At 42.5% G+C, this 18,651-nt stretch overlaps 1 protein-coding gene across 2 annotated transcripts; it reads right to left on the reverse strand.

Annotated features, from left to right (window-relative positions):
- Positions 1-493: 493 nt before the first annotated feature.
- On the reverse strand, positions 494-16,094 carry LOC111858867 (uncharacterized). 2 transcript variants are annotated; one of them, XM_072711854.1, is made up of 6 exons: positions 15,976-16,094; positions 15,546-15,647; positions 6,642-6,902; positions 6,286-6,428; positions 4,188-4,294; positions 494-2,427 (listed from the first exon to the last, which is right to left on the reverse strand). In XM_072711854.1, exons 1-6 carry the CDS (start codon positions 16,049-16,051, stop codon positions 2,265-2,267), a joined length of 852 nt encoding a protein of 283 aa, XP_072567955.1. In that variant the 5' UTR covers positions 16,052-16,094; the 3' UTR covers positions 494-2,264. The 2 variants fall into 2 exon arrangements, with proteins under 2 accessions (XP_072567955.1, XP_072567956.1); XM_072711855.1 differs by lacking the exon at positions 15,976-16,094 and adding an exon at positions 15,807-15,918.
- Positions 16,095-18,651: the final 2,557 nt, after the last annotated feature.

Genomic DNA, 18,651 nt, shown 5'->3' on the forward strand with positions numbered 1-18,651 from the left:
AAAGGCGTCTGCTTGGAAAAGCCCAACAGGGTTCAAAGTAGCACTGGGTTTGTGTCAACACAAGATTTCCTGCCCAGAATCTTGTACATCAATCTGATGAGTCATTTCCTCTGTGCACTCAAATATCTCCATCGCTGTGTTTCATCGGAAAACACAAGGAAACAGACAGACTTTAGCATTAAATAATTAGTTGGCTGATGTCTCACCCTGTATTATTATGTGTAATGGACAGTCCTCAGTTTGCTAGAGCCACAGTATTCTGAGTCTTAGAGGTCAGTGCATCTTACCTTTTAATTATAAACTTAACTTAGTTATTTTGTTGCATGTTTGTCAGTGTGTCTGAATTTAATTTTCCCCTGCTTGGTTGTGTCTGGGTGTGGATTGAAATACCCCCACTGTGACCCCCACTACAGACATGGGCAGATTTATCGGTACCCTTCCACAAAAGAAAAAAGACTCTCTCTGAAATACTGTAACTTGAAACTGACAGAAGTTAAACGGCATCCCTTATTGTTTATTCCATATTTAATACAAATCAGACTTTGGTTTTGATTGATTCAGCTGAATATTTTATATAATTAAACAAATGAAAATGGCTCAGACAAAAAAGATGGTACCCTTAGTTTAATATGTAACAAGCGATCTCTGTACTTCACCATGAGACGTCTGCATATGCCAGCAAGTAGTTTGGCCCACTCTTCCTGAGCAAACTGCTCAAGCTGTCTCAGGTTTGGTGGGTGGTGTCTCCACACTGCAATTTTCAGATCTTTCCACAGATGTTCAATAGGACTAAGATCTGAGCTCATGGAGGGCCATTTAAGAATAGTCCAATGTTTTCTCAGCCATTCCTGAGTGCTTTTAGCTGTATGTTTTGGGTCATCATCCTGTTGGGGGACCCATGACCTGCGACTCAGACTGAGCTTCCTGACACTGAGCAGTATGTTTCACTCCAGGATGCTTGGTAGTCTTGAGACTTCATTGTGCCCTGCACAGATTCAAGGTTCCCTGTGCCAGATGCAGCAAAGCAGCCCCAAACCAAACCGAGCCCCCTTCTATGTTTCACAATAAGCATGGTGTTCCTTTCTTTCAAAGCTTCATTTTTCCTTCTGTAAACACAGAGCTGATGTGACAGGCCAAAAAGCTCCAGTTTTGTCTCACCAGTCCAAAGGACATTCTCCAAGAAACTTAGAGGTTTGTGATGTAATTCTGCTCTGACTTTATGTTTTCTGTCAGTAGTGGAGCCTCCTTGGTCTCCTTCCATGGAGCCCATCATTGTTCAAAATGTGACGGATGGTGCGATCAGAAAGTGACGTATCTTGACCTTGGAGCTCAGCTTGAATGGTTTTGGATGGTTTCCTTTGCTCTTTTTCTACCAACAGGGCAGAGTTTTCCAGATCGACAGCTGGGGTGGTATCGGACTCAGTCGGGCTTCTTCATTCTCTGCCTCTCGCAATGGGAGCAGGGAGAGGGCGTCAGTGTGTCCCTGGGTGAATCAGAGGTGAATATTGGAGATTGTGGTAAAGGATCCCTAACCCTAGGGGTTGAGGGATGTCCACAGTTGAGGGTTCTCATCCTTCCCTCTAGGGTAAGCAAAGCACTCGCCCAGCACTCCACCTCGCAGGCGTCAGATTCCAGAGTGAGCTCCCCGGCCAACCCCCAGCTGAACAAGCCGGACCCTCTGAGCACCCAGATTCTTCAGCAGGCACTGGTACCCACTCTGGAGGGCAGGCGAGATAAGAGCGGGGGACCGTGTCTGGATCACGGCAGAAAGTAAAAACACACACACACTCCGATGTGGAGCTCGAAAGGCTCCAGGGGATGGTCATTAGGCCATTTGAGGAGTTCTATCATTCTGTCATGTGCAAGCAGAAGGGAGGACACAGGATCTACATGTGTGTATTTTGAAAGACAGATGAAGCAGAGAAGGTATCAGGCATTTTTATTTCAGAACTATATATTAACTGAGCAGGTCTTTGAACTTAATCGTAAATGAAATTTCACAATAACCTGCAGTTTCAGCAGAATGAATGGAGGATTCCTAATATGCTAATATGACTAGTAGCTGTGTGAATTGCACATGGTATATAAAAAGCATTTGAGTATTATAGGAAATAAAAAGAAAAAAGAGCAACAATCTCTCAACCGCAGAAAAACAAGCAGAAAATGGCTGTTTTCTTGTTTTAGTTGGAAAAGACTTTGAAGCCAAAAAAAGCGAGAAACTTAATTTCACCTTGACTCTGTCTATAGTGAACAGTGAGTGATCATTAATATGTGGGATAACACCAGGGTACGGATTCACACATCCAATTCAGAGTATAACTACATGGAAGGTCATTCCACCCGGGATCAAAATTTCTGGTCCTCTGGTGCACGCAATCTTCATTTCCATTGTAGTCATCAGGCTGCTTTACGCTCGACAGCCAGTATCTGGAGACAGCAGGAGGTAATGGTGCAACGTTACAGTACAGTAGGACTCAGTGATGTGCGATATTAATATCGGCATCACAAGTTATACACATGTAATCCTCACATTTCAGAAGGGTTGAGATCGAGCTTTTGCACACCTTCATACTGTACAAGCATTATACCAGAGTAGAAGACATTTTCCTAAACAACCTTGTTTTTCAATACAGTTCAGGTACTTAGAAATTTTGGTGATAAAATTCACAACAGTGGGGGGGGGGGGGGATGTTTTGCTAGAACATTCATATTCTGCTACAGGAAACAAATCTTAACAAGCATTGCAATTTTAATGATCGTTCCTTTTCAAGACTCTAGTATATGTTTAAAAATGAAAGTTCACCTCTGTGATGGTTACAGATCTCAAACATTCTCTCTCCTCCTTAGCTGATTACTTGTACATTTTCTTTAATCAAACTGCTTTATTTGGAATACTAATGCATAGTTTACAGTTGATTTGCTTTATTCTTTATATTTTATATGCAGTGCACATATTGACATTGTAGGGTTCATATGCAGTGTTTTGCCTCATTAATCTTTTGATTTTTGTAGTTACTGGTTGTGGGGGATGGTCCTCTACTGGTTGGTATAAAGGGGTGGCGGAGGGCGGAGGTCTCTTAAAGGGAAAAACCCTTGGAGCTGGATTGAACCATGTGCCATGGCAAGAGGGGGGAGTTGGGGTTAGCTGTGTTTGTTTTTAGTTGTATGTAGTGTTCACTTGGTTTATCCCATTTGTGTTAATTGATTTGGCCATTTATTATTCTACAGAATTGATATGACCACACTGCAAACAAAAAATAAGTCTAAAGTCTAAACTGACTGACTAGTAAATAAGTGTCACACGGCGCTGTTTCTGCCTCCAGGAAGTCCAGCGTCTCTTTTTCACAGATACAGGACTTCCTGCATAAAAAGGGTCAAAATGTGTTACCTTTTCTTGCTTTAACACGCTCAGAATTCACATGTTGACGCACACATTTTGTATGGTTCACAAACTATTAAAGATGTTTTGGAATTTGCACAGATCATATATTCAACGCGCATTTTGATGGTGCTTTGGTATTTATGTCAAAGGCTGAAAGTGTGAATGTCACACCAGATGTGTGAGAGATGGCAGCCCTGGTAGGGAACAGTGCTTAGGCTGGTGTCTCTAATGTAAAGATGTTAACTGAACTGCAGCACTAGGCAGACCCAGGCATCACAGCAGCAGGAACGAGACCAGGCAGTTTATTTAAAGGAAAGTGCAATTCCATTGCGAGCCTCCAAAAGGACTGAACATAGCTACAGTATCAAACACCAACTCATTCACACACCTACATATTCTGCCCACTGGGCAGACTGTCCCTACTGCTCCAGTAACACGCGGTGGGCACACACACATCATACACAACACATAACATCAAACACTATACAAGACATTACCTCACAACACAAAAACAACACAATAGATGCTAACTACACACAGCTATTTACATTATGTACACAGCTGGCACCGGTCCAGCATGCCACACTGCCTGGTGCCCCCCCAGCGCTACAGTATTATGGAGTACTGGTTACCACTGTACACTGTATAACCGCTTTTTGGAGAAGGATTTTAAAATTCAGAACTATTCAGGTAATTCTATCAGTGTGACATTGATGAATTAGATCATTCACTGTCTGTCTGTGTACTTATGCTGATCCTGGCCTTTCTCTCTACGTCTTTGTAATTGTGCTCAGGCTGGTCTTACCCTTCATCTACAGGAATTGTTGTTCCATCCACCCATTTCCAGGTTCCTTCTCTCTCTCTGTCACTGAGACCAATCCAGAAATCTCCAGGAATGCTGTTCATGAAGTCCTACAGTTTTAGAAATATCACAATGAGTGAAAGCTCATTTTATGAAAGTTATTTATTTTGAGATAGTAAAGGTGACCTTGGAATATAAATAATTCTCAGCCTCTGGTTGGTCCTGGTAGCTAATTGGACAGCCAGGGGCAAATCACTTCAAGATTGTATAATAATAATAATATGATATTTGTAATGTCTAATATATCTTATTTTCTCTTATTTTGTTTAATATATTGGGAAATACGAGTGTAATTGTCAGGACCTGCCTGTACGATCCTCGAGTGTGCCACGCCCCCATATTAACCACGTGTGCAACCCCGATTGTGACCAGCTGTTTTCTGTCAGTTTGATTCATCCGGTGTATTTAAGTCCACATCAGTATCTACAGTATAACCTCAGGTCTATCACTGACGTTTTGATGTTACATGTTCCTGTGTCCTGCATTTGGAGTGATTCCAAATTAAACCCTTCGATCCTGATTCCTCGTCTCCCCATTCCTGCTTCCGTCTCCAGCAATCATAACAGTAATGGTGACTAAAGGGTGTTATTTCATATCTAGAGGGCTCTAATAATCTTAAAAACCGTATTTAGAAGGTCGTAAACAGGTTTTCTATGCTCTAACTACGAAAATATTTGATTTCTAAATAAAGAACCCTACTTTGTGGAAATTCACTTATCGCGGTAGAGTCTGGAACTGATTAACCGCGATGAACAAGGGCTGACTGTACCATAGATTATATATACTTCGGGGTATATGTTAAATCTTATCAAGGCATTGATCCCATCCAGGGACTCAGGCTTGGAGCCTCTCCCAGGCAGCACAGGGCATAAGGTGGGGCTACATCTTGGATGGGATGCCAGTCCATCACAGGGCATAAGGCCGGGCTACACCTTGGATGGGATGCCAGTCCATCACAGGGCATAAGGCGGGGCTACACCTTGGATGGGATGCCAGTTCATCACAGGGCATCAGGCGGGGATACACCTTGGATGGGATGCCAGTTCATCACAGGGCATAAGGTGGGGCTACTGTACACCTTGGATGGGATGCCAGTCCATCACAGGGCATAAGGCGGGGCTACACCTTGGATGGGATGCCAGTCCATCACAGGGCATAAAGCAGGGCTACACCTTGGATGGGATGCCAGTCCATCACAGGGCATAAGGCGGGGCTACACCTTGGATGGGATGCCAGTCCATCACAGGGCATAAGGCGGGGCTACACCTTGGATGGGATGCCAGTCCATCACAGGGCATAAGGCGGGGCTACACCTTGGATGGGATGCCAGTCCATCACAGGGCATAAGGCGGGGCTACACCTTGGATGGGATGCCAGTCCATCACAGGGCATAAGGCGGGGCTACACCTTGGATGGGATGCCAGTCCATCACAGGGCATAAGGCGGGGCTACACCTTGGATGGGATGCTAGTCCATCACAGGGCATAAGGCGGGGCTACACCTTGGATGGGATGCCAGTCCATCACAGGGCATAAGGCGGGGCTACACCTTGGATGGGATGCCAGTCCATCACAGGGCATCAGGCAGGGCTACACCTTGGATGGGTTGCCAGTCCTTCACAGGCCATAAGGCGGGGCTACACCTTGGATGGGATGCCAGTCTATCACAGGCCATAAGGGGGGGCTACACCTTGGATGGGATGCCAGTCTATCACAGGCCATAAGGCGGGGCTACACCTTGGATGGAATGCCAGTCCATCACAGGGCATCAGGCAGGGCTACACCTTGGATGGGATGCCAGTCTATCACAGGCCATAAGGCAGGGCTACACCTTGGATGGAATGCCAGTCCATCACAGGGCATAAGGCGGGGCTACACCTTGGATGGGATGCCAGTCTATCACAGGCCATAAGGCGGGGCTACACCTTGGATGGAATGCCAGTCCATCACAGGGCATAAGGCGGGGCTACACCTTGGATAGAATGCCAGTCTATCACAGGTCACACAAACATAAATACCGTTTAACCCTGTATTTATCTCACCTGCTCCTCTCTGCTGCTGATGATCGCCAGGTCGGTTCCTGACTGCATACAGGCCTGTCGGCTGTCATTCCAGGTCTTCTTCTCAGTGGAAATGTAGTAACAGCTGCATTTGAATCTCCTCCAACCCAATGGACAGATGTAACCTGAGGTCCAAAGGCACAGTCCGGCATTGAAGATGGCTGTGACTGTAATTATGGGTTTGTTCAAAAACCCAGATATGTCACAGCTTATGTTTGTGCACACAAAGTAAAGATTACATATAATTTTGTTGTCATAGGATATCTAAACGCATCATTTTGTATTGTCTCCCCTGGATTTACATTTACATATTTAATTTAATGAAACTGTTTACTCACTCTTGTTACAGAATTTATTATTCAGCAGTAGCTGTTCTCTCACTGCAGTCTGCAGGCTGTAATTCACCAGTAGCTGGTCTCTCTCTATGGTCTGCAGGCTGTAATTCAGCAGCAGCTGGTCTCTCTCTGCTGTCTGGAGGCTGTAATTCAGCAGCAGCTGGTCTCTCTCTGCTGTCTGGAGGCTGTAATTCAGCAGTAGTTGGTCTCTCTCTTTTCTCAGGTTGGTGTGCTCTGTCTCTGCTTGGTGAATAACTCTGCTATCTGTCTGGAAAAAATAAATCATTATGGACAGTAGACAGAGAGTAAACAGACAGTGAACTAACTCACCCAGCTGATGGACCCCAGGAGTAACATCACAGTATTAATAGTAGAGGTGTACAAATATACCAAAAAATGTTTGATTGTTTTTAAAAGTTTGTACGATTCAATATCAATCTAGGAAATTTATGGTTCTATCTTTTAGGTTAATATACGTGTCTTTCTGTTTTCTAAGTTCATTTAAACAGTGGTTAAACATAGTTGTTGTGGACCCTATTGCCATGCAGATTCCAGTGTCACTTAAATGCCTGAGCGAATGAAATATTTGCTCAGTCAACAGAAGTATCACTGCACCTCCCTTGTCCTGATGTAAGCAGATGTCTAACGTTAGCTAGTAGCTACTTTAAACACGGTTACAAAGCAGGGTTGGCAACTTTGGTTAAGTCAAAGACAAAGTGAACTTTATCGTCATTTCCGCTATATACACATATACAGAGAGAAGGGACGACGTGGCTTCAGTTTTACATAGTACACAGAACAAAAGGCACATAGAATTCGCATATACTGTATAAATACAATATATTAGGGTTGGGACGATTATTCGACATAATCGACTAATTATGAAAATACGTCGACGTGGAATTTTAGTGCCAATGCGTTATGTAAAACTACGTAAATGTTTTGTAACTGCAATAGACTAAATGATAATTAGCTAAACGTATTGTAAGGGAAAGTATACTTTATCCCCTGTGGAGCACGTTAACGCTGTCCTTTCAAGAATCGCGTAATAAAACAGTCTGCTAATAAATGAACTTTACTGTCTACCTGATTATCTCTTCGCCATTCAAGAGCCACAATATTTTATTTATTGGACCTGCGTCATGGTTTTCATTTACAATACAGTACAAAGTTATTCCACTAATAAGCTGGCTAGTTGTTTCACTGCTGTCACCGTTAAAACTATATCAGTTATATACTGAATTCCGATATAGTTTTGTCTAATATCGCCCGTGCCAGCAGTGCCGCACTATTTTGTAAGGCATGCACTGGCCAATCATGTAGCACTTCTCTTATAAATATTAATGAGACATCTCCTACTACACCAGCAAAAGGGAAATTTGCTGTGAAACACGAGGCAAAAAACTGCTCGCACGCGGTCTATCAAAGTTTGGGAATACTTCAGTCATGACACCTTTTCTGCACCTTTACTGTAGCTGACGTTAATGACGCTGTTTCAGCCGTTTTATATTTTCGGTTCATTTATTCTGTCATGTAAGAGTGAGACAAATTATCGTTTACGACTACTCTTACACACTGTGGCCTAAATCGTTCCTTACTCACTGAAGTAAGCTTAACTATAAGCTACCTTTGCTAGTGTTTGTTAAAAACATGTTTCTTTAGTTATGAAATCATTCCATGTTTTAGCATCTATTTTAACATTAAAGTCAAATTGGTGTACTGAAATAATTAAGTAAAACTATTGCAGTGATTATTAACTTCCGTTTAACATAGAAGTCCAATTGAATCTCTCTTAAGATTTGCCTTTTTTGTTAATAATGCTCTAATGTTTAAGAAATGTTTTAATAAATTGAAATGTTAATGAGAATTTCAGTTTTGTTTGTTGGGGTCTAGGGGGTGAATTGTATTAAATGATTAACTTGAAAATAATTGCTTATCATTAAATTTATCATCAGATCAATCGAAAAATGAATTGTTAGATTAGTTGAATAATCGAAAAAAGGAATCGCTAGATTAATCGTTTAAAGAATAATCGTTTGGGACAGCACTATACTAAATACACTATAAAAAATAGACTCTAAACCTAAACATAAGTAGACAAAATAAAAATATAAACTCTGAAGCTAAGCAGACAAGGAAAATGTGGAAGTTAGTTACTGTTACAATACGCTGAGAACATGGCGGGAAAAGAAGTGCCAGAGTGCAGAAGTTAGGGTCAGACTCGGGATTTAATGGAAGAATCACACAATCAGGAGCACGAAAAGACACTAGTGATCAAAACGTCAATGACAGGACTGGGGAAAGACTAACAGGGAAGCATTTAAATACAGAAACTTAATCAGACAAAAACTAGGAACAGCTGGTACCATAGGGATTCCACACGTGGTTAACGGGAGGGTGGTACACAGGAGGAGCGGCACGATCGGGACGTGACAGTTACGTGCGGTGTTTCGATGGTATGTACAAGTATTACCATTCAATATCACATTTTGAACCAGACATATATTTAAATAATAACAGTATCTTCAAAAAAGTATGTTATAAGGAGAGAAAGATGTGCAATTTCATTGTGAGTAGTTCAATAATATGTGCAATTATGTAACAGAAAACAACAAAGATATATGTAAACAATGTTCATTAATGTGCAAATATTGCATCAGTCAAGTAGAGAAAAGCTGGAGTCACAATCACGGAATGTACTTTTTTTGTGCATAAGGTCAGTAGCGTTTGGTTAGCTGGCTGGCATGAGGTTTTCAAGAAATCTGCACACACATGCAGACACACTAACATGTATGTGACAGTTTTGCTATCATGTAAATAGTCTGTAGGGTTTGCAAACTACCCAAACGGTTTTGAGTTAGCTAATTTTAGGTTTATAATGGAAGAATATAGATTTGCCATCAGATTTCTTGCGTAAGCACGTGAGTCTGACATTGTGAGTGTCATACCAGATGCATGAAAGTTGGCAACCCTGAAAAAGCCTAAACCTGAACTGTGTGAAGTGTGGCTGTGTCTCACTCCAAAGGATTCTGACCCTGGAACTTTTTAAGAATTTTGTATTTATTTATATTCATATGTTTAACCCTTGTGTACATACACTATATCGCCAAAAGTATTGGGACACCCCTCCACATCATTGAATTCAGGTGTTCCAATAACTTCCATAGCCACAGGTGTATAAAATCAAGCACCTAGGCATGCAGACTGCTTCTACAAACATTAGCGAAAGAATGGGTCACTCTCAGGAGTTCAGTGAATTCAAGAGTGGTACCATGATAGGATGCCACCTGTGCAATAAGTCTATTTGTGAAATTTCCACCTTACTAAATATTCCATGGTCAACTGTTAGTGGTATTACAACAAAGTGGAGGCAGTTGGGAACAACAGCAACTCAGCCACGAAGTGGTAGGCCACATAAAATCACAGAGCGGGGACAACGTATGCTGAGGTGCACAGTGTGCAGAAGTCGCCAACTATCTGCAGAGTCAACAGCTACAGACCTCCAACACTTCATGTGGCCTTCATATTAGCTCAAGAACAGTGTGTAGAGAACTTCATGGAATGGGTTTCCATGGCCGAGCAGCTGCATCCAAGCCTTACATCACCAAGTGCAGTGAAAAGCATCGGATGCTGTGATGTAAAGCACACTGCCACTGGACTGTAGATCAGCGGAGACGTGTTCTCTGGAGTGAGCAATCACGCTTCTCTGTCTAGGTTTGATGGTTGCCAGGAGATCGGTACTTGTCTGACTGCATTGTGCCAAGTGTAAAGTTTGGTGGAGGGTGGATTATGGTGTGGGGTTGTTTTTCAGGGGTTGGGCTTGGCCCCTTAGTTCCAGTGAAAGGAACTCTTAATACTGCAGCATTCAAAGCCATTTTGGACAATTTCATGCTCCCAGTTTTGTGGGAACAGTTTGGGGATGGCCCCTCCATGTTCCAACATGACTGTGCATCAGTGCACAAAGCAAGGTCCATAAGGACATGGATGAGCGAGTCTGGTGTGGAGGAACTTGACTGGCCTGCACAGAGCCCTGACCTCAACCCAACAGAACACCTTTGGGATGAATTAGAGCGGAGACTGTGAGTCAGGCCTTCTCGTCCAACATCAGTGCCTGACCTCACAAATGCTCACCTGGAAGAATGGTCAAAAAGTCCCATAAACACGCTCCTAAACCTTGTGGACAGCCTTCCCAGAAGAGTTGAAGCTGTTATAGCTGCAAAGGGTGGACCAACTCCTTATTAAAGCCTATGTATTAAGAATGTGATGTCACATATTTCATATTTGTGTAAAGGCAGGTGTCCCGATACTTTTGGCAATATAGTGTAGCTTAACTGGCTAGTGACCCAGATGTCATGTTTACAGCTCTCCTGGGGTCAGGGTGGATGCCGTTCCCAGTGCATGCCATATTAGGGTCAGTGCGGATGCTGTTCCCAGTGCATGCCATGTTAGGGTCAGTGCGGATGCCGTTCCCAGTGCATGCCATGTTAGGGTCCGTGCGGATGCTGTTCCCAGTGCATGCCATGTTAAGGTCAGTGCGGATGATGATCCCAGTGCATGCCATGTTAGGGTCAGTGCGGATGCTGTTCCCAGTGCATGCCATGTTAGGGTCCGTGCGGATGCCGTTCCCAGTGCATGCCATGTTAGGGTCAGTGCGGATGCCGTTCCCAGTGCATGCCATGTTAGGGTCCGTGCGGATGCTGTTCCCAGTGCATGCCATGTTAAGGTCAGTGCGGATGATGATCCCAGTGCATGCCATGTTAGGGTCAGTGCGGATGCCGTTCCCAGTGCATGCCATGTTAGGGTCCGTGCGGATGCTGTTCCCAGTGCATGCCATGTTAGGGTCAGTGCGGATGATGATCCCAGTGCATGCCATGTTAGGGTCAGTGCGGATGATGATCCCAGTGCATGCCATGTTCTTTTCATCTGCAACAACTTGCTATCAAATTTATGGCAAAATGGTTTAAAATTATTTCTTTATTGCCATTTACTTTGCAAAAGCAACCCAAACCCTATAAAGCAGGGTCCAACTCCGGTCCTGGAGAGCTAATATCCAGTAGGTTTTCTCTCCCACTTGGCTTCTGATGAGCCAAGTGGGACAGGTATTTACCTGGTATTCATCAGAAACCGGGTATGACAGAAAACCGACTGGATGGTAGCTCTCCAGGACTGGAGTTGGAGACCCCTGCTGTAAAGTGTGTGTATTTCGAATGGGTGACAGGTCTCGAGCAGCCAGGCCAATGAACAATGCAGACTCTTCTACTACACTGTTGTAATATGCATAGCATGCAGTTGGGCATCGTCTTGCTGAAATATATCAGGCCTCCTCAGAAAAAAGACGTCTGGATGGCAGCATATGTTGCTCTAAAACTTGTATATATATATCATTCAGCATTAGTGGTGCTTTCCCAGATGTGCAGGCTACCCAAGCCATGGGCACTAATGCCCCCCCATACCATCATGGATGCTGATTTTTGAACTATCTGCTAATAACAAGCTGGATGGTCCCTCTCCTCTTTAGCCTGGAGGATGCGGACTCCATGATTTCCAAAAAGAACTGGACATTTTAATTCATCAGGCCAGAGGACAGTTTTCCATTTTGCCTCAGTCCATCTTAAACAAGCTTGGGCCCAGAGAAGTCTGCGACGTTTCTGGATCATGTTTAGATATGGCTTTGTCTTGGTATGGCAGAGTTTCATCCTGCATTTATGGATGCATCAACAAACTGTGCTCACAGACACTGGTTTTCGGAAATGTTCCAGTAAATGATCGTGTCTGATTTTAACGTACTGTAGTACCACCTGAGGACCAGAAGATCACCTCTATCCAATATTGGTTTTTGGCCTTGTCCCTTTTGTACAGAGATTCCCCTGGATTCTCTGAATCGTTTAATATTATTTTGTAATAAAAAAATTGTAATATCAAAACCCATACTGTTTCAAATCATGAGGTTCAATGCATCAACGTTTACTGGACACTCAACGTAGCTGAAGTTTTCGGCATGCGTTGTGCAATTGTACATTGTGCAATGTGCATCCACTGCGTCCTACTGCTATTCCTGTCACTTAAATAGTCACACTTTCCTGTTCTTTCTTTAAATACAAAATAATGCTGTTGAATTTGTAATTGTTTACATGTTTTGTTTTTGTTTGATATTGCTGTAGCGTACCATTTGATGATTGATGTCAGAAGTATAGAGTGTTGACTTGTCATGGTTGCGGGCGTCTCGGGCACGGGAACGAGGCATAGTGCAGGCACAGAAAGGGCGGACGACCCACTTGCGGCTCCAGGAACAGAAAAGGGGTTTATTAAAGAAAACAGAAAACACTACAAATGACTAACCAAAAACAAAGGACCACAGGGGGGTCAAACACAAAAGGGAATAAACTAAGACTAAATCACAAAACCGAATACACATCAAACACTGAAAATAGCAAAACCATCGAACAACAACCATCACATAGAACACTAATGAACCACTGAGGAACTAAACAGAAGCAGGAACTAAAATACTAAAGGGGTAACGAGACTAACACAGGACAGGTGAGACTGATTAACAAAGACCAGGGAAACAGGGCACAGGTGAAACTAATAACTAACCAAGGAAACAGAACACTGGGGAATTACAGACAGGTAATTAAGACAAGCAGGGGCACAAGGAACAAAACCAAAAACCATATACAAAATCAGACACAAGAACTAAAGAAACTCAAATGAAACACTAGGGAGCAAAATACAAAAACAAGAGGTGGGATTCAAACATAGGACAGAAGGGTATTCAAGACAGAAGGGTACACAGACAACCACATGCTCAACACATTGAGCCACAAGACCAGACAGGAAACAGGGGAAACTCAAAGACAAACATGAAGGACGGGATGACCAGCAATGCCTGCTGGTCAAACGGGGAAGGGACACGGAAGGACCACAGCAGGGGCTGACCCTGACATGACTATAATACTGGACTTATAAATCCGCTGTTCTACAGAAAACCACTGTTGCTTTTAAGTGGAATATGGCAACCGCTGTAGCAGAGAAGACAGAGACAGGCAAAGACTTTGACATCTGGTTGATTGGGAGGATGTTGGCGAAAATTGTTGGAAACCAGCTACTAACCAACGAGCAGGTACTGGGATGCCTGATTTTGTTCTTGAGAAAGGAAAACAGAACATTGTCAGACAGTGCTTCCCAGACTATCAACGCGGTATTTGAATTCTGGCTCTCACTCTAAATCTGCTGAAATATAAAGCAACAACACACAACAGCGTGTTTGTGGAGGCAGCCATGTTTGTTATGAGATGTGTAGCTCGAACGGGAGATTGGTCGGATGTGACGTCATGCACTTCGGAACTTCCGACTTCCGAGAGATAATCGAATGCAGGATAATGGTGCGTTCGATTATCTCTCTCCAAGTTGGAACTTGGATTAAAACGTCACGAAAAACGTCACTTCCCGTCGGAAACACGCCTCGTTGAAGTCGGACAAGATTTTGTTGTCCGAGTTGCCCCTGTGACGTAATTTCAACATGGCGACTTGGTTTGTTTGTAGTTTGTGTACCGTTCGAAAAAAGAATATCGCTATGAATGTACTAAAATATTTTATAAAGCTTTTAATGTGGTTTGACTAGTTCGTGTTTCTTGTTTGTCTCTCGGAAAAATCTCCATTTCTCCATTTGGAAAACTTCAAATCTGCTAAAATATAAAGCAACAACACACAGCAACGTGTTTATGGAAGCAGCCATGTTTGTTCCGAGATGTGGGTAGCTCGAACGGGAGATTGTCAGACGTGATATCACTCAACTCGGAATTTCCGAGTTCCGAGAGAAAAATGAACGCACCATTATGGTGCGTTCGTTTTTAATCCGTAATAGTAGGGCTGCCACAATCAGTTGACGTAGTTGATGACGTCAACATCAATATTTTAAATCGACACATTTTTAAATAATTATTTTGATGAAATTACCATTACGATTTCTAAAACGCTTCAATTCACTATACATATGTTTTCCTTTAATATTACTGCGTAATTATGGGAGTCATTCAAATTATGACAAAACAAAAAGGTGGTCTTACACTGTGCAGAGTTCGATGGCATGCTACATGGGCACCAGCGCTATGCACGAGCGCCTGAAGAGAAAACATAGAGGCGCTATTCTGGATCACCAGAATAAACAAAACCACCCTAAGTACTGTCTATTTATGTTCATTAAATTACCATTAGTACAGAGAGCTTTTTAATATTTTTGTCTTTATAGTTGCTAAATACACTCATCATTAAAGCCATAAAATTGTCTGCCTGCTACCTTAGAATCTCCATTGAATAATTATTTGACAAAATGTTTAGGCTAAAATAAAAAAGGAAATTCTTTTTACAAAAAAAAAAGTGTCGGACTTTAATCAGCAAATTAGCGCCACACCACCAAGATCGTTTTACTTTGTTTATATATACACAATATTTCCTCTTTTGACAGACGTGGTTGCTCTGTTGTCCTTTTCTTGACTTCACTGCTTATTGCTTCCATGATTTACCAAACCAGTCACATGCAGCGCGCTCCGCTAACCAAATTTAATAAGAACAAGCATATGCCGAATTTAGTTTTGGGCATCACGATACGCATCCCATTAACATTTTAGGCATACTACTAATTTGCTTATCGAATTGTGGGTGAAAATAATGCAGAAAAGCCGGCGTCCATTATCTAAAGCCCTATAATAACATTCAGTTTGTTATTGTCAAAATAAAATTTTATATTTACTTAAATTAAAGTGTCTTGATTTTCTGGAGAAAAAAAATAACACTGGACACTAGCAGTAATATCACAGTATTAACAGACTAACAGTAGACAGACAGTGACCTAACTCACCCAGCTGATGGACACTAGCAGTAATATCACAGTATTAACAGACTCACAGTAAACAGCCAGCACTATGAGGGCCGTCAGCAGCAGGAAACACAGCAGCCCCAGACACACTACAGCCAGTCTGTGGTCTCGTCTCCCTGCAGGCTCAAATCCTGGGAAACACAAACAGCTACATTGCTGAGGCTCACTGGAAAACACATCAGAGACACACTTCCACAGTGAACGATGCCGCTGTGTTTCCTGATAGATGGTGCGTTTCACTTCAGACTGAACATTTTCAGAAGAAACTTTTTCTGGCATGACTAGCTTACCTTCATACATGCTCCTTGGCTTCCACCTTGTCTGTGCAGATCCATATGGTTTATGAGTCATATGGAAGTAGGTTTAGTAACTTTTCTAACTCTAAAGTGTCTCTCTCAGTTAATCTGGCTTTCTCAATAATCATTGCCCTTATTGCTTAATTTGCTTTTATCTCTTTACCTGGACATTGAGTTGCGTTGCTCCTCTGCCTGATCTGGTCAGTAGTGTTGCTGAGACAGATGTTCTCCTTGGACATGGTTGCAGCTCCCAGCTTCCTCACTGTGCTCTCTGTGTCTGTGTTGTGTCTACTGGGGATTTTATGCTATATGTAACTTTAGCGGTTGACTATAAAAGTAACTGTGAAGTGAAACAAGCTTACTAATTTTTTTCATTGCTGTAAGAAGCCAATACTCCATAGTCTCTGAATGCTACTAATGTTTCACTTTCTGCTGATTAGAATAGCTGCATTGTGGGTTCTTGCTCATTATAAGTTCTGTAGTTCCTGTGCCGTACAGCACACACTGTACCTGGGCATCCATCAGAAGCTCAGCCCAGCCGCACTTATGCCTCGTGGCTCCTAGACAGCCGTATGTCTGTAATGAGCTAATTGTCTGACTTGTACGCTGCTTTGGACAATAGCGTCTGCTAATTGAAGTAAATGCAAATGTAAGAGGCCACCCTATATTGCCTTAAATTTTAATATTTTGTTTTACAGTGATCCCCTGCTATATCACGGTTCAGCTATCGCAGATTTTTCCCCGACGCGTCACAGTTCTACAGGTATGTGTATCGCTTACCTTGCTTGATTGTTTTTGTTTTGTTTTTAACCCTATGATGACTCCTAAGCATCCCGCATCTTGTAAGCCTTCTGGTAGCAGTGAGCCTAAGCGCCAGAGGAAGACCTTGACCATTCAGGAGAAGGTAAAACTCCTGGATATGCTTCGGGAAGGAAAGCGTCGCTTGCCATTATGGCTTGAATGAATCGACCGTACGATACATCAAGAAGGATGAAAAGAATATAAGAGCATCACTTTCCTTTAATCAAACAGGAATTAAGAGGGTGGCAACTCCTCGGAATAAAGCCATTGTTAAAATGGAATCACATACATATACATTACATATTATTATTATTATTATTATTATTATGTTACTCATAACCTTAGCCCGACATCCACATATCATAGGTGTTGTTGCAATAAGTTTACATGTGTTTAAAGTGTGTGGGAGGGGTATTTTAAGGCTTAAACGATTTAAAAAAAAATGTATACGGTCTTTCTATATTGTGGATTTTCACCTATCGCTGCTGGGTCTGGAACGCATCTTCCGCGATAGGCGGGGATCAGTGTATTTGATATGTTGCAGAGGGTGGCATGGTGGTGCAGTGGTTAGCACTGTTGCTACACACCTCTGGGACCAGGGTTTGAGTCTCCACCTGGGTTACATGTGTGTGGAGTTTGCATGTGTTGTCGTAGGGTTTTTTCTGGGTATTCTGGTTTCCCCCCACAGTCCAAAGAAATGCTGAGGCTAATTGGAGTTACTAACTTGTGAAGTGTGTGTGTGTGCATGTGCCCTGTGATGGGCTGGCCCCCCTTGTGCACATAGCTTCTGGGATAAGCTCTGGACCCCCCCCCCCCAGAAGGATAAGTGCTTTGTAAAGTGGCTGGATCATATGTTGATATGTAAGCACTACAAAACAAAAGCAGTAGAGGAACATTACATGAGTTTATTTAACAGACACTTTTACCCAAGTAGATGTACAGGTGAGTATGAGAGAGCAGGTCAGCCAGCATCTTTGGACCAATTGGGGTTAAGGGTCTTGCTCAGGGGTCTGGGGGTGTCATACAGCATGTTGGGTTCCAGTTTTTGTTTCCTTTTATCTCCCTTTTCCCCATCTGCCATTTACAGGATTTTCTGATCGCGGTGCCAAGGTATGTTGCTTGAACCCGTCCAGAGTCCTGCACCGGGTCGGGTACCCGCAGATAGTTGCTGAAACGGGCAGATTTTAATGTTCTGGAATTTTACGGGCAGGTATGAGGGCGGGTAATTCATTACACACAGGCGGGTAGCAGGTTAATCAAAACAGTATTATAGCCTGCAAAAATAACATATAAGCGAAAATATCTATGTATTAGACTATCATGTACAAATTGTCATCATCACAGTGTGTTCAGTATGTCGGAGGTACCTTATGGTGCTTTCGATTACTGTATTTCTCTCCAAGTCTTAACTCGGATGAAAACGTCATGAAACGTCACGAAAAACGTCACTTCCCATGGGAAACATGCCTCTTTTATCACGTTGATGTCGGACAAGATTTTGTTGTCCGAGTTTCCCCTGTGACGTAATTTCAACATGCCGGCTTACACACTCAACAGTAAGTCTATTTATAAATCTTAAAAAATGTTTATTTTGTTAAATGTATTAATAGTTATAAATGTAACTGCATGTCTTAGAATTTAGAGAATACCATATTATGACCGTAAACAGTATCCTATCATGCAAAATCAGATTTTTACCAGACTTGTTAGTGTCTTTGGTTTGTTTGTAGTTTGTTTGCCTCTTGAAAAAAGATTATTGCTATGAATGTGCTAAAATATTTTATAAAGCTTTTAATGTGTTTGATTAGTTCTTGTTTCTTGTTTGTTTGTCTCTCAGAAAAAATAATCTCACTCCAAATCTGCTAAAATATAAAGCAACAACACAGCAGCGCATTCATGGAGGCAGCCATGTTTGTTCCGAGATGTGGTAGCTTGAACGGGAGACTGTCGGACGTGATGTCACTCAACTCGGAATTTCCGAGTTCCGAGAGAAAAATGAACGCACCATTAGATAACCACCTCGACAAACATTCACATA

Source organism: Paramormyrops kingsleyae, chromosome 5 (genome assembly GCF_048594095.1).
Source record: "Paramormyrops kingsleyae isolate MSU_618 chromosome 5, PKINGS_0.4, whole genome shotgun sequence".
In the NCBI taxonomy this organism is placed as follows: domain Eukaryota; kingdom Metazoa; phylum Chordata; class Actinopteri; order Osteoglossiformes; family Mormyridae; genus Paramormyrops; species Paramormyrops kingsleyae.